The 27,487-nt window shown below is 46.8% G+C and overlaps 2 protein-coding genes across 3 annotated transcripts; one reads left to right on the top strand and one right to left on the bottom strand.

Annotated features, from left to right (window-relative positions):
- Positions 1-214: 214 nt before the first annotated feature.
- Positions 215-23,620, top strand: TRAF3IP3 (TRAF3 interacting protein 3). Of its 2 annotated transcripts, XM_033092797.1 has the most exons (17): positions 215-478; positions 803-977; positions 3,981-4,384; positions 6,013-6,160; positions 6,311-6,374; positions 6,654-6,678; positions 6,942-6,971; positions 7,063-7,158; positions 13,646-13,717; positions 16,270-16,410; positions 16,547-16,684; positions 17,868-18,003; positions 18,560-18,622; positions 20,663-20,722; positions 21,792-21,928; positions 22,645-22,758; positions 23,370-23,620. In XM_033092797.1, exons 2-17 carry the CDS (start codon positions 899-901, stop codon positions 23,457-23,459), a joined length of 1,797 nt encoding a protein of 598 aa, XP_032948688.1. In that variant the 5' UTR covers positions 215-478; positions 803-898; the 3' UTR covers positions 23,460-23,620. The 2 variants fall into 2 exon arrangements, with proteins under 2 accessions (XP_032948688.1, XP_032948687.1); XM_033092796.1 differs by lacking the exons at positions 215-478; positions 803-977; positions 3,981-4,384; ... (5 more) ...; positions 22,645-22,758; positions 23,370-23,620 and adding an exon at positions 10,942-11,113 and having other exon boundaries at positions 20,663-21,929.
- A 147-nt stretch (positions 23,621-23,767) lies between these two features.
- Positions 23,768-25,844, bottom strand: C22H1orf74 (chromosome 22 C1orf74 homolog). The gene is made up of 2 exons (XM_033092795.1): positions 25,709-25,844; positions 23,768-25,020 (listed from the first exon to the last, which is right to left on the bottom strand). Exon 2 carries the CDS (start codon positions 24,945-24,947, stop codon positions 24,138-24,140), a length of 810 nt encoding a protein of 269 aa, XP_032948686.1. The 5' UTR covers positions 24,948-25,020; positions 25,709-25,844; the 3' UTR covers positions 23,768-24,137.
- Positions 25,845-27,487: the final 1,643 nt, after the last annotated feature.

Genomic DNA, 27,487 nt, shown 5'->3' with positions numbered 1-27,487 from the left:
TCATAGAAACTGCAAAGTTTGAATCTGACGTAGAGACCCATCCTTGTCTACTCCTGAAAAGGGATCTTGACTCGAAATTGTCTAAGAGCTCAATAAAAGAAAAGAAACTGTCCGAAAGTTCAGACCAATACAATAGTAAGAGAAGTGTGCCCAGGGTGCCTGCTGATGGGAGGAGTTCCCGAGCCCAGCCCTGGGGGCCTCAAAGGTTCAGGGGCCCACTCAGATTGTGCCAGAGAGCAAGAGAGAGGAACTGGGGTGAGCAAGCATTGTGGCTTTGTCTGCTTCCTGTTTCAGCAAAGCTTCTGTGTGAAAAGAAACACAGTACCGAGAAGGGAAATGCTAAGGGGGCACAAAGCCATGGACTGAGAGCTTGCACTTTACTCAGCTACTGTCTTGCCCCATCTGAGACCAGAACCAAGATTTTCCCAGGAGCTGGAAGGCTTTCCTGAGCTGCTTGGGTTGGAGCCCGAGACCTGAGGTAACGGAGAAGGAAGATGTTTTTTGTCCAAGTTGGGGGCCTCTGACTCTGGGGTGGGACAGAAGACTGTCTGTCATCCAAGCTTCCTTGGGCTGAAGGGGAAGACACAAGAGAGGATGGTGTAGTTTAAGCGTGTTGGGTGTTCGATAACCAAGAAAGCATCCTGTGTTGGTTTCCAGAGCCACTGGCCACAGCACAGCGGTAGAGCTTCCACTGCTCCTCTGCTCCACCTGTTAGATTAAATTAGAGTGAATCAGATGACAGGTTTCAGGCTACCCAGTGACAGGGGCTTCATTTAATGACCTTTTCCATTTCCCTTCAAAGCAGGGATCCCCAAAACAAGAAGCTGCCTTTCCAGCCCCTGAGGTGTACACCTTTCTAAGCTCACACTGAGAGCTCTGGACTAGGAAGGCCTAGTCCATGCAGGAAGCCATTCACTGCACACAGAGCCAGGAAGGAGGAGCAGAGACTTGGAGAGGCAGCAACGAACCACTGTCAGGTGAAGGGCAGTGCGCTGATATCTCCCTCTGGCAGTGAGGAGAGCTTCCCACAGCCAGTGCCTCATCTCCCCCGAGCTCCAACTGGGCCCTGTCAGGCTGCCAAGGGGCACCCCACAGATGCCAGAAAGCCCGGGCAGTGGCCCAGTGACCTTTCGGTGAATCAGAGAGGGACCAGTTCCTTTTTCTTCTTTAGCCCCTCCCTGTCCGTCAGCTGTCCTCCATGGCCTCTTATGTTTAAGCAAATCAGAACAGAATAGTCCAGATGTCCCAGAAGGCTGGGTATGAGTCCCCTCAGCTGTCCACACCAAATTGACCAGGGTGAGGCCCTGGGTGGGGGAGGAATGCTCCCTTCTCTAAGGAACCATTTCGACTGCAACGCCCTACTTGGGTAAGAAGCCCCAACATCTGCCTCTCAGGAAGCAGAGCAGGGCAGCGTGTGTTTCAGCAGACCAGTACAGACAGCCTGGTAAGGTGCACAGACCTCTCTATCTCCTCCCCATGGCCCTTCCCTCTACACAGTAGGACGGTAGGAGGATTCTCCAGAAGCAGGGATCTGCCTCCTCTACAAAGCCTGCTGATTACCTGGAGCCAAGCAGGGTGGGCACCCCACATTTAATGGCGGATGCAGGCAGGCTGGGCACCCATCTCTTCTCTGCCTTTCTACCAGGCCTAATGGAGAAGTTGGTTGTGTCCAGAAGCAGAGAAGTCTTTTCTCTTGTGGCCCAAACCCAGAGGTCAGGTGAACCAGAGTAGTAAATACGATTCCATCCCGGGGCCAGCATTTTCTCCTGTGGTAAACAGTACCCCTTCAAAGAGAAAAGGGATGGGGGATTAGAGGATGGGGCATTCTCAGTCCTAGGAGTGCGAGGTTACTTTGGGGCCTTTGTCTCATAGCACTGAGTCTTCAGGATCCGCGATCAGCAGGACAGGGCTAGTCACAATCATAGCTTACCTTTATTATCATTGCAGAAGGCTAACATGTATTGTGTGCTGTGCCAGATACTTGGTGTGCATTTTCTCTGTAATCCTCATAACCTCATGAGGTAGATTCTCATTTTATAAATGAGAACACTGAGGCTTAGCACATAGGGAGTAGGTGACAGAGCCAGGACATGAAGTCACACGGTTTGAGCCCAGAGCCAGGGCTCCCCCACCTCCCCATCCATGGCAGAATAGCCAGGGCTCTGGCACAGGATGCCATGGTGTAGACTCTGGACATGGAATTCACTTGCACATAATCCCAGTCTCTGCCATCCAGTCATTTATAACTTAATATGAAAGGGCCCCTCAGATCCTTATCTAGGTTTTTAAATAAAGAAAGTGGCAGGTGGGAAGTCAGGGGACCCCTACAGAGTGAGCAAAAAGCCTAGAAAGAAGGGAGAGCCATCCATGGATGGGACCACAGGACAAGCACTGACCACCTTACAGCTCTGCTTGGTCAAGGTCAGCCCGGCCCAAGACCAGAATACGCCCCTCCAAGCCTCGAGTCAGGCAGGTGAGAGCGTGCAGGGCTTGACCACTCTCCAGGAATGAGACGTCCCTGCCCAGGACCCTGGGGAATGAGTGGTGTGATCAGAGAGAGCAAGAGTCCTGCAGAGAAGCCCGGACGGAGCCAGCCGGCAGCGAAGGCCCATGAAGGGGCAGAGGCTGCCTGTTGAGTCTGCTTACCTATAAATAAACCCAAGGGGCCACAGCTGGCTAAGGCCTGCTCCTGGTGACACTGGGGTACCCTTCTCTGACGCACCCAGGAACTAAGTTTCCCAGGGTAGTGGGTAGTCAGGTTGTGGGACCCAGAGGAGAAGCGGAAGCTGTAAGGGGGAGTCCCCCTTCCTGCCCAGTCACTCCAGTGATGAGTGGAGACAGGGCACAGAATTCCCAGTGCTCAGGATCCAGCTCAGCCAAGCTATCAGAGGGTTTAGGAGAATAAACAAATTTGCAGAAGGTAGGTGAGGGAGAGAGAGAGAATGGCACAGAGAAAGAAGAAGGATTTGGGGGTATGTGAGTAGCAGGTAAGGTCATGTAAAGGGGCCACAAAGTGTGGCTTCTACATGAAGGCCTAGGGACTTTTGGTTACTGTTTCTGTTTGTTTTTGTTTCATTTTTGTTCGCAATAGCCTTATCCAGGTATACTTGTGTGATTGCTGGTTTTGATGGCACAGTCTGTGTGTGGGCTAAGGAAAGCAGAATTGGCACCATACTTAGCTTTGACATGGAGGTGATTCCAAAAAAATGGAACACTCAGTTTGGAGAGTTATTAAGCTGGAAGCTCTGAAATGGGTTTCACCAGCAATGGGCATGTGGCAGATGCTTGGCCACTACTGGTTTGAGCTGATCTTCACCCGAGAGTCAGAACCTGGTCCTGGGCTGAGAGTGGGATGCCCAGGAATTCCTGATTGGAATAACCAGGGTGGGGTTTCCCTCCTGGACAAAGCCAAGGACCAGCTCACAAGTTAGCTGCGAAGGGCTAAGAAGAAAGCAGAGGGTGCTGGTCTCAGGACAGGCCACAGCTTGGGGATTCTGGTTATCCCTCCAGGCCTGGAGAAGAGCCACTTACCCAATCTAGTAACAACTTGGCCAAGAGAGCTGTGAAGACACTGGCTTTCCCTTCAGATTTGGGAACAGTGAGCCAATTGAAGTTGTTCTCTAGAAGTCCCTGGAAAATGAACACTTCCTTGCGATCCAAAAGGTTACAAGCTCATGATAATTTTTATTAATTATTTTTCACGGTCCCCTGACTTAGAGGTAGGGTGAGATGTTTGGTCAAGGAAGAAGTGGCAGCCAGAAAGACCTTTCCACTTTGCAGAGAAGGAAACATAGGCCAGAGAAAAGCAGAAATTAGCGTAGAGACTGGACCCAGGAGTCCTGACTCCCAGTTTGATATCATCGCCTCCTCAGTTCTCAACCCACACGTATGTGCTATTCCTGCCCCCTGTCCAGGAAGATGGTCATTTTTCTGCCCATCTCCTGACCCCTCCCCTTCTCCTCCCCCTTGGCATTTGGCAGACCCACGCAGCTATTCCAGGAACTGGAAGCCAAGCACAACAGGTGCTCAAGAGGTCATAATGATCAGCCCGGACCCCAGGCCTCCCCATGGCTTGGCCCAGTGGGCTGAGAGCTACGAGGCCAAGTGTGAACGCCGGCAGGAGACCCGTGAAAGCCGCCGCTGCCGCCCCAACGTGACCACTTGCCGCCAGGTGGGGAAGGCGCTGAGGACCCAGCAGAGAGAACAGCTCCAGAGAGCCCGACAGCAGCAGTTCTTCAAGAGAAGGAACCTGGAGGTAGAGGAGAAAGGCAAGGCACAGAGCTCCTGGGCCAGGGAGCAAGGTCTCTCCAGGAGGACAGGCCAGGAGACTGACCTCAAGAAACCCTTGTCTTGGGCCAACAGGACCCCTCCCCCCAGACAGCAGGTGGGCCATGTCGAGGGACACACTCCTTTGGGGGAAGGGTGCTAATGGGGTGGGTGGGCTCAAGGTCACGAAATGATTTAAATTGAGTCCCTTCTTCCTCAGTCATATAGCAGTCTCCCTTAGCCACTTACTCACTCAGAGATATGTGTTGTTGCGGTTTTTGTTTGTTTGTTTAGGTATTTTTTGTTTTGCACTTGCCTTATAGGAGAGAAAAAATAATTTTAGAAACAATTCCACAGTTAATTCCTAGTATAGTATCAGTCAAATTTAGGCAATCTATACATATCTTCTACAGCACTCCTTCACCCATCATTCAACAAGAATTTACTGAGTTTTATTTATGCCAGTTACACAGGCCAATCTTCTTGATGTCTCTCTCTCTCTCTCTCTCTCTCTCTCCTCTATTCTTCTGTGAGGCTATTGCACCCACCCACCTTCTCTCTTTCTCTTGGATCATTCCAGCTCTACTAAGCTTACTCAGCAAGGCTTTATCTGCTCCAGGAAGCCTTCCCTGGCTTCTCCGGGCCACCTCTGCTCTCTGTGGTCCTTATGAGGTTATAAATCCTCTAAGATTAAGTAACTCTTAAAGTGCCCATTAGTCTGACCTAGGAAGAAGCAGTGTTGGCAAAAATCAGGGTACATGGAAATGACCTCAGCCAGCAAACTAGCTGTGTCTCCCTGTCCACGTTGTGAGCACGTTGACAGCAGGGATGCTGTATTCCCTGGAAATGCCTGGCATTGTGCCGTGCCCCGCGTAGGTGCTCGTCAGGGCTTCATAACTGCTGGATCTGTTGTCCACGATAGGAGGCGTTGTTCAGAAAAATGCACCTTGAGCCCAACTGTAAAATAAAACCAGCTGTGTACTTTCTAAGGCAAGAAGGTTTCTGAATGCTTTTCGTTGAAGAACAAATTTAAGGAGAAAAAGATCAGAAAACACAATTAGCTAAAGAACTCCACCTGAGCCTGTTATCTTCAGTTCTGGGATTGAGTCAGTCTCCAGGATTAGGTACCAGGGCATTCCTTAGTCTTTTAGTGTGATGTTACAAGCATAGAATTTTTGAGTGTGCAAGAACAAAATATAAAAAGAACGGACTAAACTGTGGCAACTACTACTACAACCTCCCTACAACTCCCTACTTTACCTTCTCTTCACACACACACCTCGGCGATATTCCACCTGTTACTAAGAGGAAGGAAGCCACCTCTAGAATACAGAGGGGACCTCAGAAATCATCTACGCCAAACTCATTACACAGACAGGAGACCCAGACCTGGGAAAGGCAGGCTATCAGAGCCTGATCCCCTCACTCCCCACTCAGACTAAGTCTCTTTCCATATCACCATGCTGGCTGTGTAAGTGGATGAGACCAAACAAGGTAGGTCAGGGATTCTAAAGAGTGAATTGGAGACAAGCCCAGCTCCTGATTTGCCTATTCTGAAGAGAACCATTCCTGCCAGCCGGGACAAGGTAGGGCAAGGGCAAATAACCTTGTAGCTTTGAAGGTTTCAAGGGGTTACTTGGGTCTTCTGGACCTGCAGTTTGATCATTGGTTCATCTTTCTGCAATCGGCTGGAGAATCCTATTCTAAATGGCTCTGGGGTTCCAGCATCCCTCACTTGCTTTCCAGGTGTCAGGGACCAGCTCTGAGGTCTTTCCAAAGCAGCAGCATCCTCTCTCAGACGTCTGGAGGGATCTGGCCGATCACCTCCCCTCCCAAGCAGGGAGCCTTCCACCACAAGACTTTCCCATCAAGCAGCCACCCAAACACCACCGTGGTAAGAGCAGAGCCTCCCTCCCTCACTGGGGCCTGCAGAGAATCCTGCCAGCCAGTCCCAGCTCGCTGGCAGTGGAGAGTCCCGCACCCTCCCCACCTCCGCCACGTCCTCCCCTGTGGGTTCTAAATCACCTTATCCTCCATCTCTTAGGCACCCAGACAAAGGCAAAAGAAGCACAGCCAACAATTAAGAACGATGCCAGTCAGCAAACCAAGTGAGTTTGCTCCCTTGTCCCTTGTCTACTCCCTCACATCCCATCCAGTCCTCTCTTCTAAGCTTGAATACCCTCACCAATGATTTTCCATGTCCACCTTAATTAAGATAGAGGAAGACACAATGATTTTCCATGTCCACCTTAATTAAGATAGAGGAAGACCTTCCCCACCATACTGGCTTTCCAAAAGAGATTAGAGAAGGAAACAAGCCATTGCCTCCTGATATGCTAGTTTCTTTGATCCATTGTCATTTTTGTTTTTACTTCTTCTCTTCCCAGTTATGGAGTTGCAGTTCTAGATAAGGTAAGAAATTCCTCACCTTGGAGGGGTTGAATCAAATGGCATTTAAGCTCCTCCAAGCTCTGATATTCCGGAATTCCATGATAAACTCAGCTGGGATGGAAGGGCACCTTCTCCCTGGACGGGCATAGACATGGAGGGCTGGAGGGAGTCTGTCTGAACCAAGGAAGAAAGTTAACCCTACACAAGCCAACCTTGGCTCTGGTTCCATGTTCGTGGACTTCAGGAGAACTAGAGCCTTGAATACCTGTTTTCTTTCTCTGCAGGAAATCATTCAGCTTTCTGAGTACCTCAAAGTAAGTAACATGAACTCTCCCTTCCGCTTCTCCATCCATCTAATCCCTCCTCCGCCAGGTTAATCTTACTCTCTTGCATTTTGCCCCCTAGGAGGCTCTACAAAGGGAGCTAGTTCTAAAACAGAAAATGGTGATTCTCCAAGACCTACTGTCCACCCTGATTCGGGCCTCTGACAACTCTTGGAAGGTAACGGATGTGAAATCTTTGTTTGAACAAAGCTCAAGGGCTCCTAAGTGTGTCCATTTCATTCTTTCCGTACCATCCCAGCAAAAGAAGGGGTTTTCTCACTACTGAAGAGGCAGGAGGTGGGGTTGGTGCTAAGACCTAGAGGTCACACAGCTCACAGTACCATATGGAAGGGCTCAGCTAAATCCAGGATCGTCAACTGAGGGCCATGCTACTACCGTGTTTCTCCGAAAATAAGACCTACCCTGAAAATAAACCCCAGTTAAGATCGTCAGCCAGACGGACACATTTAGTACGTTATGACGATGTTCCAGAAGAATAAATGTAGATTGTTGTACATGAAAAAATAAGACATCCCCTGAAAATACACCCTACTGCATCTTTTGGAGCAAAAATTAATAAAAGACCCGGTCTTATTTGGGGGGAAATATGGTATAAGACCCGGTCTGATTTTCCGGGAAACACGGTACACACCCAGGAAAGACCCAGAACCAAAAGGTTTTTTTTAATTTATTGGAAGAAAAAAAGGAACATCCTAGTACATTTAATATTACTGAATGTGGAAAATGTCAACTCTTTTCGTGTGGGATGCACACCAGTATTAACTCCAAGCCAACATACGCCTACTACTCAGCCCAGACGTGACTGTCAGAGTGGGAAGGGAGCTTAGAGATCATCTAGTCTAATTTTCTCATTTTGCCCATGAGGAAACTGAGTGTCAAAGAGGACATGTAACCTACCTCAAGTCACACTGCTGGTCAGAGGCAAAACTGGAACGAAAATTCAGACCTCCTGATTTTAGTCCATTCATTCAACAAATATTCATAGGTCATGTTCTCTGTACCAAGCACTGGAAATAATGAGATTACTTAGACAGGGTTCCCGCTTTTAGAGAGCTTATGGTTTTTGTCAGGGAGACAAACACCTAAACACTGCAGAGATATGAGAAATAAATTGTTTTCAGGGTAGAGTAGTATAAAAGAAGGAATGAATAACTCTAGAAAAGATGAGAACGAGGGAAATATTTATAGTTATGTAAGTATTTTCCAGGCAAATGTGGAAGAAGGAACTCTATATTCTAGGCAGGGGATACAGCACAGGCAAAGACCAGGAGACATGATATAGTCTAGTGCAATGAGTCACCAACTTTGTAATCTCAGGACCACTTTGTACTCTTTAAAAATGTATTGAAAACCTCCCAAATTTTCTTTCCCCTGTTCTTCTGCCTTCCTCCCCACACTCCCCCATTCAAACCGTTGTTTCTCAGTCTAGTTGTGTAGGACACAGCTCCCTGGCCCGTGCTGGCATTATGAGCCGAGCTCACCAGCAGCTCTCGCTGGCTGCGGGCCACCCACCAGACGCTCATGGCAGCACACAGTAGGCCGCAGCAGCCCAGCTCCCGGGAGAGCTGTTGTTCACAATCTTAGCTGTAGAGGGTGCAGCTCACTGGCCCACGTGGGGATTGAACCATTGACCTTGACATTAGGAGTACTGTGCTCCAACCACCTGAGCCACTGGGCTGGCCCGAAAACCTCCTACATTTTTTATATTTACCATATTAGAATTTACCATATTAGAAATTAAAACAAGAATCTTGATATATAATCCCAAGATTAATACAAATATATATTAACTTAAAAGTAACAACAGTAAATCCATTACATGTTAACTAAATTCTATATAATTTTAAGAATAAGTATACATGTATTTTTTTTTAAATAGTGACAAGTAATATTGCTTTAAACTTTTGCAAATCTTTTCAATGTCTGGCTGAACAGAAGACAGCTACATTCTCATATTTGCTTCCGCATTCAATCTGTTGCAAAACATTGTTTTGGTTGAAGCATTATGAGGAAAATCTGGCCTCATACAGATCTGTAGTTGGAAAGGGGAAGATCTCCCTTGAAAAGGTCTTGGGGATTTCCAGGGGTCCTTGGACCCCACATTGAAACCTAGGGTGTTCGGGAAGCCACAAGCAGTTTGGCACCAACAGAGCATAAAGCACCAGGTGCAAAGAGAGAATGCACAACCTCACCGGCGTCCATAAACATCTAACCTACCACATGGATGGTTTGTGCTTAGACAGAGAGATGAAATGGGAGGGCGAGGAACAAAACTGAGATGTTTGCAGTGATGTAAAAAAGATTTCCTAAGCTCAGCCCTCCTTCCTCACACCTGTCATTGTACCTGGGTTTAGGAGTCTATGTTCACGGCTCTTGATTTAAGGAGGTCGTTTTCATCAGCAGACTCGGAGCCTGGGGCAGACAGCTGTGCATGCCAGGTGGTTTCTGGTGCTGAACTAAATTGAGATCATCTCACTCATTTACTCAACATACATTGAATAAGTTTCAACTATACACTGGTCCCTGTGCTACAAGGAAAGAAAAGGATCCTTGCTCCTGAGCAGCTCACACTCCAGCCAGGAAGAGAGACGTATAATAAACAACTCTAATACAGTGTGATAAAGCTATAACAGCAGTGTCTACAAAGTGGCACAAGGAAAAGAGAAGAGAGCAATTATTCTGACTGGGGTGGAATAGGGTAGCCTCTAAAGGACAGGGACCATTTTAGCTGGGTCCTGAAGGATGAGTAGGAGTTTGCCAGTACACGAGTGGTAATGATGATGGGAAAGAAAAAGAAGAAAGGTGAAGAAATCATAATGATTACAGGGATAGGTATGACAAAGCATTAGGTGTAGAGGAGTGTGGCTGAAATGAAGGGATCATCATGTCAGAGTAGTTCCATAGATAGAACCAGAAATGGCCTCAGACAGATCTCTAGAATTATGAGGTTTAAACTTTTTCTGTTGAACAGGATATCTCAAACTTATGGACTCCACTTTAGAGGAAAAACACAGCTATCTCAGGTCCATGAGATTTTGTGCTACGTCCAGTTTGAAAAACACTGCTGTAGACAATCAGCAGGATAACAAAGGAACTATGCTTTATTCGGGTTTAAAGTCCTACAATGTCTGGCCCACCCTTAGAAGGAGCTCAATTAATAGCTCTGGAATTGAATTGAAAGTGAATGATGAGACCCACGTTTTAAAAGGTTCTCCGACAACAATAAGGACCTTAGCTCTAGGTGGGTGTGGGGGTGGTGAAAATTCTCCTAATATCGCAGGTAAGACACAATCAGAGCTTGAATTACGTGCAGCAGGCGTGGTGGGAATGGGGACAGGCTGGTGAGACATTTCCGAGGTAGACTCTGAGGGCCAGTTTCACTCCATATCCCAGCAGATGAGCAGAAGAAGTTCCTCTGGTTAGGGTTTTTTCCCTCCCTCCTTCCCACGATTCACCCTTTTCTTTTTCCTCCTCCCCATCAAACCCCCAGCTTCCTGTTTTTAAGAAAATAAGTCTCAGACTTTTCAGTTAATAGCTCTTGCTTCCCCCAAAACATTTCAACCTTCTAGCCTTTCAATGAAAGGGCAGCCCCAGTCTGTGATATCTGGGGAAAACAATTGGGAGAATGTGGCAGAAAGGGGACTCGGACATTCAGCCCAGGTCAGGCCTTTCTTTTTCCCATTTGGTATCCACGGTTTGAATCTCCAACCTCACATGCAGAGAAGCTCACTGTAAACTGTTACAACCCCAACAAGGGAGTTGACTCTGGGCCTTTTGGATATAATAGAGCCTAGGGCACTACTAAGACTCTAAGCTGGGTCTAACCTTAGAGCAGAAACAGTTCAGGCAGAGAGAAAGTGAGCTCTAGAATTGGGCAATACAAGAAGGAGAGCTGGGCACAAGTGGGTCTTTAAGTTCCGCAAAGTGGAAATGAGCTCTTGAGGTGACAATGCCGCAGGGGATTGGCTGCAAGTCCTAAGCCACTCTGCTGCAGCAGAGACAAACCGTGGGCTGGTGCTTCTGCGGCGAGGTGCTAGTGTTTCTAGAGAACAGATCAGAGGCAGGGGAAAGCCACACAGAAGCAGGAGCTGAAGCCCTCAGACCGGCACCAGGTGTGTATGGCCTCCGCCTTACTTCCTTTTCCAAACGGGGGTACTGTGCTCCCCAAGCCCTGGGCTCCAGAGATGCGATGGCCCAAAAATGTCCACAATTGGCCTGTAAAGAGTGCTTCTGCCCACATACTGTACTGGGCTTCGTGTGGGGTGAGCTGGGGCTCAGACCAGGAAACTATATGCCTCATTTGCAGTAACTTGGCTGCAACTGTCTTGCCTGCCTTGGGGAGTCTGGGAAGGCAGAGCTGTAGACAAGATATTTTTTTAAACCCAGGCTCGGGTTGCCCTTCACCCCACTAAAAGGACTATCCTAAATTGTCTTCTATTGCAACATGAGTGGAAAAGTAATCTAGGGTGCGGCTAAAATACAAAAACAGTTGGAAGAGGCAAAATATTGAATTAAAACCATAGCAAGGAAGAACTAGAGAGGAGCTACCCAAAAGGGGTAGGAGAATGGGGAAAATGTAAGAATATGCCTTGGGCTGGTCTGTTTTCTTCCCAAATATAGCAAGATAAACCTTAAACTCAGTGGGTTTGATTGCAATCTGCATAGTAACAGTTTAAGCAAAGGAAAATATTCAGCATCTGAAGGAGAAATGAAGCAGGAGGTGGGGGTGCAAAGGGAGTGGATTTCAGGACCTGTGCACTGACAATGAACAGGCCACTCAGGGGAACGCAGCCCTGTAACCCGTTACTCCAAAGCCTGGAACAGTGGAAGTCTTTGTCCATCTTTATCTGTCCCAAAGCCCTGTGGTTATTGTACGTGCCAAATCCCTGACTCTCAGCTCTCACACGAGACATTATGAAAAACATTAATAGCAGGAGACACTTTGAAAAATTATTTTTGGCAAAGCCTCTTGCTTTTGCAAGGCCCAGCTGAGTAATACAGGAAGCCGCAAGGGTGGGGGCGCCCCCTGGCCCCTGGTTAGAAGAATCAGCCAAACAAGAGCAAAACAGGAGCTGTAAGATACCACTTCCTGCCTACCCCAGGTGCCCTGAAACTCACTGAGGCTGCAGACATCAAAACAGAGTCCCCTGCTCTGCCCCCAGGCTGTTATACACAAGAAAGGTTATGAGGGTTGGAAACATCCAAGCCACCTGAGAGGAGCCATGGCGCCTCAGGCCTGAGGAGAAATATAATTTCTAGACCTCACCAGTGTCCCACAGGGCCTGGTTGGAGAAAGCCAGAGAAAGGATATGAAAATTTGTTGTTCCTAAAGGGATCACAGCCTTTCCTCTGGGAAACTAGCTCTTGATGGCACCCTCTCCCTACCCCGTCCAATTACCCCCTAGCCCATATCTTAAATCAAACTCAGGGCCAGAACAAAACCCCTACCTGGGCTAAAGGGATAAGTCTATACACGTAGGTGGAGGAAGAACAAAGAAACAAGGAGGTTGTTGGCTACTCGGTTGAAATACTGAAAAATAGAGAAACAGATAAGAGCCCCTTTTGCTTGCTTTTTTCCACCCTCTCCCTTGAGATCAGCATCCCTCTTGGAATGTCCAAAATGCCATTAGACAGACCAGCTTATGAATAAATACAACATGGCTTTCTGGGCAGCCCTCTTGCTACTCCCCACCCCTCACCCCCCCCACACACACCCTAATCTCTCTCCTCCATTTCTTGCTCTCTTAAAGAACTGCTCATCTTGCGTACAATGGCGTGGGGATACGGAGGGGAGTGTGTTAGTTTGCTAGGGCTGCTACAACAAAGTACCAAAGATTGGGTGGCTTAAACAACAGAAGTTTATTTTCTCACAGTTCTGGAGGCTAACAGTCTGAGATCAAGGTCTTGACAGGGTTGGATTTTTCCTAAGGCCTCTCTCGTTGGCTTACAGACTGCTGTCTTCTCCCTGTGTCTTTACATGTTCTTCTCTGTGTGTCTGGATGTCCTAATCTCCTCTTCTTATGAGGGAGGACACCAGTCATATTGGAATAGGGCCCACCCTAACTGCCTCATTTTAACTTAATTATCTCTTTCCATTCTGAAGGAAGTACTGTGGATTAGAATGTCAACGTATGAATTTGGGCAGGTGAGGGAGCCACAATTCAGCCCATAACGAGGTAGGGGAGAGAATGTATATTCCTCCTGAAAGGGAGACCCCTTTAGTCTTATTGGCCTACACTTCTGAAATAAAGGTCCATGTACAAGACTGAGAACAGGTGAGGTGTACAGAAGAGCCTAGACAGGGGAGAGAGGTAATGAGGTTAGAAAATGACAGCTTAGAAGCATTCCTTCAAGTGGACCTCTGCTATGATACCCCGAGCCATTTCATAGAGAACCTCAAGGTACAGAGAGGACTTTGGGGACCAGTCTGATTTTTCCTTCTCCTGTTCCAGAAAAAAAGGAAAAGATCCTCTTTTACACAAACATCCTTTGTTATCTTTCCTCCTCTCTACCTCTTGAAAGAGTCTGGTTCCCCGTTGAGCACAGACTATGTTCTAGGCAGTAGGCTGGAAATACAGAACAAAACATTTCTGTATTACACTATATTTTGGCCCAAACTCATTAACTCATCCCATTTGTTCCAGGGACAGCTTAATGAAGACAAACTAAAGGGCAAACTGAAATCCTTAGAAAACCAGCTGTATACCTGTACCCAGGTAAGCATTCTGGAGAACACATCCAGGCCAGGAATCTAGAATTAAAGGAGAATGCTTCAACTTCAATCTTACTTACTAGAAATGCCACCTGATAAAGGCTAATGCACCCATTCCTAATCAGCCAGTTCTGGCTTTGCCATTTTCACTTTGATCCCCAATTTACCATATGTCCATACTCTGTCTCCATCCTCCTCTCCCTTTCTCCAAGTGTCTTTCCCTTTGCACCCTGGGAAGGAATCCCAGCACCAAGCCCTTTCCAGCTCCAGGGGAACCTTGAGAATACCTGGAACTGTAGGGAGGGGGCCTTGGTAAATATGGTTCACACCACCCCGATATACCTGCACAGGTCTCAATCTGTGAACAGATCAGTTGGATGTTCTAATGAAATTTTGCAAAATGGTTTTTATTCCATGGGCAACTTTTATCTTGTAGCAACCCCTCGGCAAAACTAAAAGACTGTGACTCTTCTTCGCTTTCCTGTGACACAGTTATCCCACTTCAGCAAGCTCTTAATTTGTCTGATCTTGGCTTACATGAGATAGAAGGAAATCAGCTTTCACACTTGAGAAGTCATATGTTTCTGACAGGTGGGGAGATGTCATTAAGAGAATGAAACAGAGCAGGCAGCCTGTTTCCATCTGGAGTTAGGGACACAAGGTGGACCTGGCCACATAGCTGGAGTCGTAAAGGAGAATGGAGTTTTCAGTCTATAGATGTGCTGATCCACAACTTTTGTGTTTTCAGTGTGACCGACCTCCTTTGTCAGACTCTTATGAGCTAAATGATGCCCAGCAAGCTCACAAGAGGCTGACATATCCAGAATGCCAATGCAGTCATTTTCAATAAGCAGTAAAGCTGGCCAGTGATCAGTGCAGTTAAGTCCGATCACTGGGACATACCCATGTAAGACCTCAACCAGTAATTCCTGGATACGTTTTGTAGTGAAAATCCCAAAAAAGTAAGACTCATTCACATTTAAATTCAAAGTTTCAGATGATTCCAAAGCAAAATGGAAATGACTTCATATTGATCCCTAAATTTCCATTATTTAGGCTACTGTTTACCCAGTGGACAATCCAGAATTGACAGTAAAAGCTGCCTGCCTTCCCCAAAATAACAGGGCATAAAGATGAAAGGCATGGGGAAGACAAGAACCCCAGTGAATTTATGAAATTGCTTTTCTGGTTTCCTTAACCCTGATGATAGGAGGAATTTTTTAATTGCAAGTGTATGAATTTTAAAACATTAACTGAGTTTATTGGGGATTTCTCAGATCCTTGAAGCTACAAAGATTTAAAAAAAAAAAAAAAAATGTTCCGTCCCCTGCCCCTGCCCTGAAAGTGTTCAGTCGTATAAGGAAGACAGATGAGTCAAAAGAATGGAAAGAGACCTGCCGCAGATACTATGAAAATACCAAGAAAAGCTACCTAATCCACGATGAGTTGGGGGGTGGGATGGTTAATCAAGATTTATCAGAACTTACGTGATTCTTGGGCTGAATCTGGAGCATGAGTAGAAGTTACCCAGGGAAAACCCATGGGGTAAGCAGCTCTAGGCAGAAGCAGCTCAATGGGGAAAGGCAAAGCCAAAAGCACAGAGCTTAGGGAATCTGCAAGCAGTTTGGCTTGAGTGGAGGCAGCATGGGATGAAAGTCTGGGCTTGTACGTAGGAGCCATGCCAAGGAGTTTGGACCTGATCCTTAGGACACTGAGAACCCATTGAGAGATTTCAGCACGTTGTGACATGATCAGATTTGCATTTTGGAAAGAACCCTATAGTTGCAAGAGCTGCAGGACTCAAAGAGATTGAAGGGAAGCAAGTCTTAAAGATAGGAAGACTATTACCGTGTTTCCCTGAAAATAAGACCTAGCCAGACAATCAGCTCTAATGCATCTTTTGGAACAAAAATTAATGTAAGACCCGTTCTTGTATTATATTTTGTTAGATGAGACCCGGTCTTATATTATAGTAAAATAACCGGGTCTTATATTAATTTTTGCTCCAAAAGACGCATTAGAGCTGATTGTCCGGCTAGATCTTCTTTTCGGGGAAACACGGTACACTAATCCATGTTACAGTATTATTAGAGCCTGAACTAAGGCGGTGGCAATGGGAAAAGAGGCAGGTGTGAGCCGTAAGGGAGGTTGACTTGACAAAGGAAGGTAACCAACTGATGACTGGGAAAATCAAGATGACTGTGCTTTAGGGCCGGGGAGGCTGGTGGGGAATAATGCTGGTCATTGAGAGAGGGGAAGCCCAGGAGAAAGGAGGTTTAGAAAGATGGTTTCCCTTTGGAAATGTGGGATTTCAAGTGCCTGTGGAAGGCGAGGGGAAAATGCCCAGCAAGCCAAGGGCAGCTGGCTATCCTCACTCGTGTCACATCACCTGAGGCCTCTCCCTGCCCACCTGCAGCCTAGAAGCAAAGCTCCACCAGATGACTGGTCTCTCTGCCCTGTGGGCAAGGACCATGTTCTTTTCATTTCTGTATCCCAGCTCAGGGTCTGGCACACAGAAGCTCAAGGTGTATTTGTTGAATTGCATCAAATTTACAGAAATATTCCCCTTGGGGAATGAAAAAGGTGCTAATGGAGATGGAAGACCAGAAAAACAGCTATGAACAGAAGGCCAAGGAGTCACTGCAGAAAGTGCTGGAGGAGAAAATGAGCGCAGAGCAGCAACTGCAGAGCACACAGGTGTGGGGATGCTGCATGGCGGCGCTTGGGACTGGAGACCCGGGGGCGACTCCAGGAGCCAGCTCCACCACTCCTGGGACACGCCCCACCCCCACCCCTCCCCCCAGGTACGACCCTCTCCCTTCACCTCCCTCAGCGGTCCCTGGCTCTGGCTGAGCAGAAGTGTGAAGAGTGGAAGAGCCAGTATGAGGCCCTGAAGGAAGACTGGAGGACTCTGGGGACCCAGCACAGAGAGCTGGAGAGCCAGCTCCATGTGCTTCAGTCCAAACTGCAGGTACCAGGCCCTGGGGGTGGGGAGGTGGGGACAGGAAGCAGTATACAGGGAAGGGGGGGTTGGTGACAGCAGTGATGAGAGGCTGCTGCTGGGTTTGGGGCCCAAAGGCAGCTGAGAGCACCTGGCTTTCAGTTCCTCACTCACTGCGCACTTTGTACCAGGCTCACTGTTTTGGCTCTGAAGTTTAATTTTGAGTTTAGCAAGCATATCTTCACTGCTCATGCAAACAAAGTGTTCGTTGGAATGATACGGTCCAAATGCAGAGGGCTGGAATATTCATCAGCCCACTGCCACATCCCAGCCCACTCTCTGCACCCATCCCAGGAGAGTATCCAGTTCAGAAATGCCCACTACTGGCACAGAACAAATGTCACTAATTTATGTGTAGGTTGAGTATTAACTAACATATCCTGCCACATCCTGGGCATTCTCAATGGTTCCATCATTTCCGATCTGCGTTACCATGGAGAAGGTAACTAACCCCCTGAGCTGTAGTTTCCTCATCCCTAAATGAGGACAATAATAATAGTTATATTGTAGGATTATTGTGAGGGTTAAGTGATCCATGCCAAGCACTTAGCACAATGCCTGGTGCATATAAGCCCTCAATAAATACTAACCATTAGTTTTCATAGACTTTACTTCCTTGGTTTGGAATTCTGAGGGCCTGCCTCAAGGTTTATCTTTATAATTCTACTGAAGCAGGGACTGAATACACAGTTCATCTAAGAGACAGGGTGTCTTATCAAAGGAGGAAACCCAGCTGGCCACTGCATTGCATCCACATGTCAATAATTGTTCTCTTTCTCCCACCACCTACAAGGCAACTCTTATAAAGGGAGTTTTCTTTTTAACCTCAATACCTTGTGGGGGAAAAAAAATTGATCATGCTAGAATGAAAAGTGAAAACATCTAAAAATGATGATTTGGTGTTCCTTAATTTGGTCCTTTACCCAAATGAGTCCTTTATGAATATAAAAAAATATCTAATGCATGTTTGTTATAAGTGTGAGGAATAGAGCAAAGGGAAGTACTTAAAAATAAACAGCTTCCCTAGATTTGTATTTCCCTAATACCCCTTCTAGCTCTAAAATTCTAGCTTTCCTCTCCCCTGGGCTCTGCCCCATTCTCCGCCCTAGCACTGACCTGCCTACTCGTGTGTCGCCCCTCCCGCTCCTTGCAGGGAGCAGACAGCAGAGACATGCAGATGAACCAGGCTCTGCGACTTTTGGAGAACGAGCACCAGGAACTGCAGGCCAAGATTGAACACCTGCAGGGGGACAGAGACCTGTGCAGCTCAGACACCCAGCACCTACAAGGTACCCTTCTCCTGGAGGCTCTGGCAGAGTGAGCCCAGGGAAAGCAAGCTGGGTGGAGAAAATGGCTTCAGCCATTCATTTGTTTAGTTGGCTTTGAGATTTCATTTTACCTTGAGGGAAAGGCAGGGCTAAAAGTTAATTTCTCAGCACTAGAGAATCTTATAGTATCAGCTCTTTCCCAGCCCATCCCTGAGCCAGATCACAGCTGCCCCAGCATGTCACATATGTCAAAGCTGCAATCCCAATTTGAAAGGGCGAGATCAGTGGAGACACAAGGCATAGTGAAGGTTTCCATCCCAGCCTCTGCGTCAGCTGAGAGGAGCAGACTGTGTGCAAATACTACACTTAATTCGACCCCACGTTGCTGATGCAGATGAAATCCAAGATACCTGGGTTACCTCTTCAGAAATGGGACAAGTAGGAGAAAGAGCTACTGCCACTCGACACATATCAGAGGCCATGACAGGACAGTCCCTGTTACAAATTTCCACCCTCAGGTGTTGAGTTCATGAAGTCTTGGGTTCTTCTATTATGGTTTGCATTATTTTGTTTTCAGATCAACTAAGGAGATCAGAAGAAGAGAAACTCACCCTGGTGACCAAAGTACAGCAGTTGCAGAGTAAGTTTCCTTTCCAGATTCTGAAGGTAGCACAGGTGGCTTTTTGCTGTTTCTGGGGATCCTGCCACACAGGCATCCAGAGATATTGGGGGCCAAGCCTTTGGCATCTCCTCTACCTCTGTGCATTTTCAGACCCTATTCATGTGAAGTAAGGTCATTTATGTAGCTCTTCACAAGTTATATCTTAGCTTCTGTCGTTTTGTATTTTTTCCCCAGGACTTTATTGGGAAACAGTGTGTACTTCAGGACTTTTTTCCAAGTCAAGTTGTTGTCCTTTCAGTCTTAGTTGTGGAGGGCGCAGCTCAGCTCCAGGTCCAGTTGCCGTTGCTAGTTACAGGGGGCACAGCCCACCATCCCTTGCGGAGTCGAACCGGCAACCTTGTGGTTGAGAGGACGTGCTCCAACCAACTGAGCCATCCGGGAGCTCAGCGGCAGCTCAGTTCAAGGTGCCATGTTCAATCTTTCGTTGCAGGGTGCGCTGCCCACCACCCCTTGTGGGACTCGAGGAATTGAACTGGCAACCTTGTGGTTGAAAGCCCACTGGCCTATGTGGGAATCGAACCGGCAGCCTTCGGAGTTAGGAGCATGGCGCTCCAACCACCTGAGCCACCGGTCCAGCCCCGAAGTCCTTTTTTTTTTTTTCTTTTCTCCTTCTATGCCAATGACAACCACCAGCATTTCCCCCAGAACAGCATATTTTAAAAGTATTAGGTTTTTACGGGGCGGCCTGTTAGCTCAGTTGGTTAGAGTGCGGTGCTCTTAACAACACAGTTGCTGGTTTGACCCCCCCGTGGGCCACTGTGAGCTGCGCCCTCCACCACTAGATTGAAACAACTACTTGACATGGAGCTGATGGGTCCTGGAAAAACACACTTAAAATTAAAAAAAAAATAAAAAAATATTTATTTAAAAAAAAAAAGTGTTAGGTTTCCTAAGGCAGTTCTCATATTTCCTAACTTATTATGTACATGAATATGTCACATAGACCTCTGTCACTAGGAATGGTTCAGAAAATAAGCTCACAGTACATATGCCTCTGTCCACTTCAAAACTACATATTGAGGCCAAAAAGGAAAAGGGACTGTTCAGGAGTAGACAATTTCTGAAAAGCTGGGGAACCTAATTAATAGCTCTGCTGGCTGCCCACCACCTTAACCTGACACCCGACACAGAAGTTTCAAGCACACAGCAATGACTAAAAGGAGAAAGAACACCACCAGATGCCGAGTTCGTAGCGCTAAATGGGCAAGTTACTTCAAAATCATGCCTTTGTTTATTCAATACATATTTATTGAGCCCCCACCAAGTGCCAGACATACTGGATATATGCACTGAGGATATGCAATGAACTGACATGGTTCATTTCCTCGTGAAGCTTACATTCTAAGTAAGCTCTGCAAGAGAGTATGGAGTTTCAATGAACAAATAAACGTGTCAGGTAGTAATACCTGCTATTGAGAAACATAAAGCAGGTTTAAGGGAAAATAGTTGCTATTTTATACAGGGTCATCAGAGAAAGTTTTTCTTCTAAGATAACACTTAAGCAGAGACTAAAGCTAAAGACATAGTAGGAAGAGATATAAGGATGGTGTCTTCATAACAAAGTACTACAGACTGGGTGACATAAAGAACAGAAGTTTATTTTCCCACAGATCTAGAAGCTAAAAGTCCAAAATCAACGTGTTGGCAGGTTCGTTCCTTCTCAGGGCTATGAGGGAAGGATCTGTTCCAGATGGCTGTCTTCTCCCTGTGTCTCTTCACATGTCTTCCATCTATGCGTGTCTGTGTCCAAATGGTCGCTTCTTATAAGGACGCTAATCAGATTATGTCCTATTTTAACTTGATTACACCTGTAAAGAATCTATCTCCAAAAAGTATCTATTTGTTAGATACTGGAAATTAGGACCTCAACATATGAATTTAGGGGGATACAATTCAACAGCTAGGAACATCTTTAATGATCAAGGTTCTAAACCAAGTTCTGAAAAGACACTGCAGCAAATATGCCAGCATAGACAAGTTTCTTGTGTTTTCCAACAGGTCTGCTTCAGGATCAATCCTTACAGCTTCAAGAACAGGAGAAACTCTTAACCAAGAAAGGTCAGCAAATTTACTTCCACAAATTCTAAGATACTGCTCTTTCCTTGCCTGCCTAGAGGCGGGGGATGGACTACATGGCCTCTTGGGAGTCTGTTAGGTCAGGGACCAGGGGAAGCATTTTAAAGACTAATCATTGGCTTTGAGAACACTTCAACTAGTTAGCCTCCTATCCTGAGAGGTATATAAACTGTGAAAAGGGATTTCTGCCCTCTCTGAAAACATGTCTGTGTTGAATATTTCAATAAATTGGTTTTGAACTCAGAATTTCATGTCAATTTTTACACTTGACTTTCCAAATCACATCCTACTTCCCAAGTCTAAACCCTGCTGCCTTCAACAGTCACCTCATCTTAGCCCTTAAGAGTCTGCTGCCTTAGCTTCCTCAGAAGAATTCATCACGTATCTGGAGAGAGCAAATCTCCTCACTTATCCAGTACACATGGCCCTTTCTCATCACAATCACTGGGCAAAATACAGGGCAGAAATTACTATGCCCACATGGCACAGATAAAATGAAGGTCGATGGTCACACAAAGTAAGGACAGCTAAGACAACAATCCAGAATTTCTGACTGCTAGTCCAGTGCTCTCTTCACAAGACTAAGTAAGACTGTCAGGTGTCTGAAAAACCACCCTTAACCACGTGAAGATGAATTCTAGGCTATGATTGTCATTTTCATGACTGAAATGAGGACAGAAAGGAAAGGGGGTTACAGTGAAGCATACAGCAGATCTCCCAGACTGACTAGACAAGATGTGACCTATAGCCAGAGAAATTGGATTAATAAAGATTCCCTAAAAGGATCTGGCATTAGGCAGGACTAGGGGTACAAGGAAAAGCAAGATTTTCTTGTCCTCCAGGGTCTCAAATTCCAGTTCTGTCCAGGCTGAGGAGGGTCCCAATAGGAGTTCTTTCAAAGTCTGAGAATCCCACGCCATGCAGTCTAGCCAGGGACAGGCTGCCCTTTTCCCTGCCCTTCCTTCCTCACTCCTAGGGGATCTCTCAGCAACAGGGTCCTTCCTCAGAGGTGTGGGCCTCACTGTCACTGAGAATCTGGCTGCTTTTTTAGATCAGGCTCTGCCTGTGTGGAGTCCAAAGCCTTCCCATAACGAAGTGGAGCCTGAGGGTACAGGGAAGGACAAAGACTGGGATATCAGAGACCAGCTGCAAAAGAAGACTTTGCAGCTCCAGGCCAAGGAAAAGGAGGTGAGATGTGACCTCAGAGAGTGAGGGGCTCAGCCCACAGGGGTACGGAGAGCTGCTGGGAGGAAACCGAAGAACAGGGATTTCAACAACTAGGTTGTGATTGAACACCTGTAGATATTTATTTGCCTGTAAAAAATGACTTTGCTTTTCGGGTTAACTTGTCAATCTTTTTCCTTCCTTATTTATACCAATCTTAATTCAAGGTTTTATTAAATAGATACCTTTTGAAAAGTCAACCTAAACTCAAACACATTTAATAAACATATTAACTCCTCAAACTCTGTCCTATATTGAGTATCTTAAAACTTTATATGGTCTTTTAAGTAACAAAACTCTTCCCATCTAGTACTCACAAACATATCCCTGGCTCCCAGCAAAGAGACTTGTACTAAGATCATTTCTAGGTCGTCTGTGCCGTAAAAACTTCCTTTTTGGGTGTCCCCATTTACAAAGCATTTGTAGTGTCACATGAAAGCACTTATATATACAATATATGATACAATATGCATTATAAACAATAATGTAAATGAACACCTTCCGGACAAACTAGGTGAGATAGTAGAAAGGTAAAATGAAATCTGAGAAAGGCTGGGAAGGGAGGATGGTGGTAAAAATTTCAAATGAATGAAGGGATAACTTCCAAAGGGCCCTCTCCCTTACCTGGGCTCTCCCCCTCACAGAACTGGTGATGACCTTGGTGGTATTCTCCCCCGCAGTGCAGAGAACTACGTTCAGAGTTAGACAACCTCAGTGACGAGTACCTCTCCTGTCTGCGTAAGCTACAGAACTGTCGAGAAGATCTGAATCAGAGCCAGCAGCCACCTGCCAGAGTAAGAGGGTCTATCCTCCAATATAGCCCTAGGTGATGGTGGGACAATTCCTCTTTAGCCAAACCTTGTAGATAAAATTTATCAGCCCATGACAACATCTGGCCAGCCTGTTCCATCCAGCTTGGTATATACAACTCTTGACAGTATAGCAACCATGGAAAGAAACACTGGCTTATGCATCCAAGCTTCATTTTCATGGAACTCTTAAGCCTGAAAGGAAAGACTATTACCTAAAGTATGAAATGGTGTTCTTTTAGCCTATTAAGCATAGTGGCACGGACTGAATGAGGAGAGCAAAAGTCTTGAGGAATATGAAGAGAGTAATGTAATTCTGCTATCTTCCGCCCTTGATTGGTTATATTGGTATTTAAGTATCTGGCCCCTGTTGGCTGTGGTTCCTTTGACCAGCGATCCTGGTTTATGGACCAGTGACCACCAGTAAAGCGGTTTTATCCCAAGGGAGGTGACAATGTGAGAAAGTGATATAAAAAGCTTTTTCTCCTACACCAACCCAATGTTTTCCATTGGGCTAGAATGGAAGAAGAAAGGTTATTTTTGCCTGTATCTTCTCCAACCAACCCTCTTTTTCTTTTCTCCCTCTCCCCTCCCAGAGGCAATGGGGCCGATGGCTATCGATGCTGATGGTGATGATTGCTATAGCACTGGCAGTGTTCCTGAGCAACAAGGGCAGCCCGATCTGAATAACCTGTGAGACAGCTGCCTTGGGGGAAAATCAGAAGCAAGAAACTCAATTAAAAACTCAGCAGGTTTGGGTACATTAACATGTGGGTTTTCCCAACTCAACTGATTTCTGAGTTTATTATTTTTTTTAACCTACTGTAAAATAAACAGATAAACTTCACTTGACAGTCTCTCTTCCTCAGAACTCTCCATTTATTTCTATAGACACGTCACATCACAAATATACAATAGCTGAGCATCCTGGTCTAGTCTCCTTAGTCCAGTGCAGTTGGAGGTATATAAACATGCAGTAAAGCGCAGTCCTTCTACTTTCTGGCAGATATTACCCACACAAGGTAGGTGTATTTACAATGCTACCATACCATACCACAGACAGTATACAAGAGTGTACTACTTGTCCTCCACCACCCTTCTCCGCAATCTTTCTTTTATCTCCTATCCAGTGAAAAAGGAATAGACATCTCAGCTAAGTCAGGAGGACTCCCTAGTAGAAACGGCAAGTATGTATTACCAATACTGCCACCACCACCACCTGTTCCCAGGCCCATCGCATGTTGATGACAGCATTCTTCTCTAGTGTTCTCAAGACACTCGGCATTGGCAGTGGAGAGGAGTCCTATTTGCCATCCCTGATCTACAGCTAATTATTTACTGAGTACCTTCTACACGGGAGTTAGTCAGAGGGCTACAGCTGGCAGAGTAACTATCTCAGAGGAGATGCTGAGGTCAGTGAAATCATTCTGAGTCCTACATCGAGTTCTAAGGTCCTTCTCCCAAGTGTTTAGAATGTCCATCAGGGCTGGGAACAAGCTCTCTGGGACACTAAAAGAATAGAGCAAGACTGGGGGTTGACCAAGTAGCCATGAGATCCGGGCAGTGAACACCCGTAGAGGGGTCAGGGCTAAGCAGTTGTCATCTCCCTGGTTCAAGTGAAAGGTATAGGGGACAGGATAGCCCAGGAGGATCCCAAATACAGTACAGAGATTCCAGTCTGAGGAACAAAGCCTGCTGCAGGATACTGCCACGGATAGGTCCCTCTGCATCCCCTGTAAGTGCATAATGATCTCAGCTATGAGGGACTTCAAGTCCTGAAGCTGGTCCAGGGAGCGGACAGAAGGGTGAGGTAGGGATCTGGAAACATCCACAAAGGCTATGGTACCAAGCAGCACCCGCTCCAAGTGCTGACATACATGCTCAGGACTGACAATCAGGCTGTTTTCTCCAATCTCAAGGATGTGAAGTCCCTGGGTCAGGAAGCCCAGGCCCTGCAGCTTCTCCAGAAAGCTCTGGAGCTGGGATGCCCCTGCACAGTTGCAATCATAGAGCAGAGCTGGCTTCAGTCCCCGGGCCACAGCCAGTACCTCTCCAGACAGATGAAGGCAGACAGTGCGGGGTAGGCCCCGTTTCTTTCCCATGCCCAGGGTCTGCTGAGCAGCTGCCACCAGCAGCTGAGGACTCGGTGTTGACATGGGATCTGGAAGCAACATCAAGCATGTCCTCCTTAACTAGCCACAGTTCCCTCCCCTGGGCCACATCTCTGAGCTCCAGACACTTGAGGGCCTAAAAACAAAGCAGGAGCAGGGAATTAACACCACCAGCCAGTGACATACCAGGAAACCTGCCAACAGTCTTCCCCTAAGTCATACAGCATCTTCCAAAGGTCATTTGGGAACGCTAACCCAGCCCACATAAGATGGGGTCACCAGTGCAACCTGATTTCTGTGATTGACCTAGTCCTCCTCAGACCCAAATTCATGTGCCTTTCTGGCCTTAGGGCTAGATTTATATGTTCCCTGGCGTCTAAATTTTATCTTTTGTAAATTATTTTCTCTGATTCAAACCTTAAGGAGTGTGAAACGAAGAAGAGGCAGGGCAGTCTTTGGCAAAATTCAGAGCATCTCACCTAACATTGTCCTTCTGAGACAGTTCCAGGTTCCAAATGCACTCTTTCCACTGCCAACTTGCCCTTCTCCTCCCGCCGGAAAAACTGTAACACAAACCTGATTAACTATACGCTAGAATGTGGGCTAACAACTATCTCACCCTGAGACATAAAAGTAAATTAATGACATCTGTTAGAATTGCACGAGGGCTGTATTTTAACTTCGGTGGCCCCGCCAATCTCAATCTCCTTCCAGCCGACATCCAGGGACCCTCGGAACATGGGCTCACTCCAACGCCCCTACCCTTTCGGGGGCATATTATCGTGATTTGTTAAACCAGGCACAGATCTCTCTCACACACATACGTTCTCCTTCCACTTCCGCTGCAGGTTCGCGGGCTCAGGAACTCCTTTCGCCAGTTTCCTGCGCGCGGCCGGGAATCGGCAAGGCCTTGGGCTCCGCCGCCACACTGGAAACCCCGCCCTCTCAGCCCCGGGTCGACGACGTGGGTGTATTGCGCATGCCCAATGCAACCCCCGCCCCTTCGCCGCAGCCTCCCGTGACGTCATCCGGCCAGCTCGCGCACCTCGCGTTGTAACCGCGGACCAGGCCGCCCGAGGCGTGCCGGAAGTGTGGGCGCCCGCGGCCCCGCCCTTTCTGGCCAGACAAGCCGGCCCCGCCCGTCTGCGTAGAACGGGGTGGGGCGGAAGTAAACCAAAGAAGGCGGGACCTGGAGAAAGTGACAGCCGGCCGCTGGCTCCGCTCAGCTTCGCGCCTGGCCCGACGTCTGTTATGTCGGGTGTCCCTCTTGATAGGGAAGCCAGAAGCAGGGCACACGGCGCATAGACATCCTTACATTTGTGTATAGAGAAATGCGATTTCCCCTCCAAGCGAAATTTATCTCAAGCGACGTCTTACAGAATATGCTCACCTATGGGTTGTGCTGTAAACTTTTGGGGCCTTTTTTCCCCCAAACTTTGACCTGCCTAAGTCCTATATTTAAGAGGCAGAATTCTGAGAAGTGGGTGGACAAGTGCTGTCCTGGCCACGGTTTGTCATTGCTACGCAAGATGTGAAGGGCTAATGTTCGCGTGTAATACCTCGTGCTGGAGGTATCACAGCGTGCAAAACAGACACACACTCCACCTTCATGCAGCTCCAGTTCTAGAAATGCGGTTTGCTGACTTCACACGAGAAATGAGGAGCGGAGATGAGGTCATTAAGACGAAAAAGTTATTTCACTGAAGGGTTAACACCTCTATAGCTACCAGCGATATGACGCATACCATAAAGGGAAAGAAATTCTTGAGAAAGCTCTTATCTGAGAATATGGCCCAAATTTACTGATACATGGGCAAGGCCGAGGCTAAGAGGGCTGTAGGCACCTACCCTGGAGGTTTCACTTCTGGCTCTACCTTAGTGGTGCCATCAGACGATGAGAAGAGACAACTGTGGAGTAAAGATGGGCCCAGCCTGGAAGGAGAACCAACTTGTAGAGGTTCCCAGTCTAATGTTGGTTCTTAGCTCAGAGGGAACTACTTACTATAGAAGCAGAGACTAGAAACTAATTTTAGAATTTTTTCTTTCCCCATATTTATTTTATTTTACCATACTTACGATACAGCTTACGATACAGCTTACGATACTAGCAGAACAGGTCAAACAAAGATCAATCCTGGACAAATCAGTGCTTGAGGGAACTTTAATGAAAGCAACAAAAATGGTGATTAGCAATAAATCCCTAAAATAAAAGACTTATTTAGTCCATTTATCCTAACAAATCTTGGAGAACATACTATGTACCAGACACTGCAGAGGGCTGGCAGCGAAGTCCAAGACAAACAGTTCCTACCTTCAGCACGTTTGTAGTCAAGCAGGACTCAGATCTGGACAATGACAGGGAATTGATTATTCTGAAAGAGGAATAGGGCGCTATGCGAACATATAACCAAAGATCTAACTATATGGGGAAGGCACCAGACTAGATCCAGCACTTGCCCTCCCTTTAACTAGTGGGTTCTTTTTGAACTAACTTTGGTGGTGGAGAGGACAGCGAAGAAAGAGTTGGTAACACCATCTAACTCCCTTTAATCAAGGTGAAGACACCAAGGGAGTGATTGATGTAGCCAGCAAAGGAGATAAAC

Source organism: Rhinolophus ferrumequinum, chromosome 22 (assembly GCF_004115265.2).
Source record: "Rhinolophus ferrumequinum isolate MPI-CBG mRhiFer1 chromosome 22, mRhiFer1_v1.p, whole genome shotgun sequence".
NCBI lineage: Eukaryota > Metazoa > Chordata > Mammalia > Chiroptera > Rhinolophidae > Rhinolophus > Rhinolophus ferrumequinum.
Note: the sequence above shows the minus strand (reverse complement) of the source record. Positions and strands in the feature narration are given on the sequence as shown.

What these genes read in the sequence shown, in the direction of transcription:
- TRAF3IP3 (XM_033092797.1), top strand. Translation starts at nt 899, where the DNA reads ATGCAGGAAGCCATTCACTGCACACAGAGCCAGGAAGGAGGAGCAGAG. An exon ending in AGACACCCAGCACCTACAAG is followed by an intron (nt 18,004 to 18,559) that starts GTACCCTTCTCC and finishes TTTTGTTTTCAG; the next exon opens with ATCAACTAAGGAGATCAGAA. An exon ending in CAAAGTACAGCAGTTGCAGA is followed by an intron (nt 18,623 to 20,662) that starts GTAAGTTTCCTT and finishes GTTTTCCAACAG; the next exon opens with GTCTGCTTCAGGATCAATCC.
- C22H1orf74 (XM_033092795.1), bottom strand. Translation starts at nt 24,947, where the DNA reads ATGTTGCTTCCAGATCCCATGTCAACACCGAGTCCTCAGCTGCTGGTG.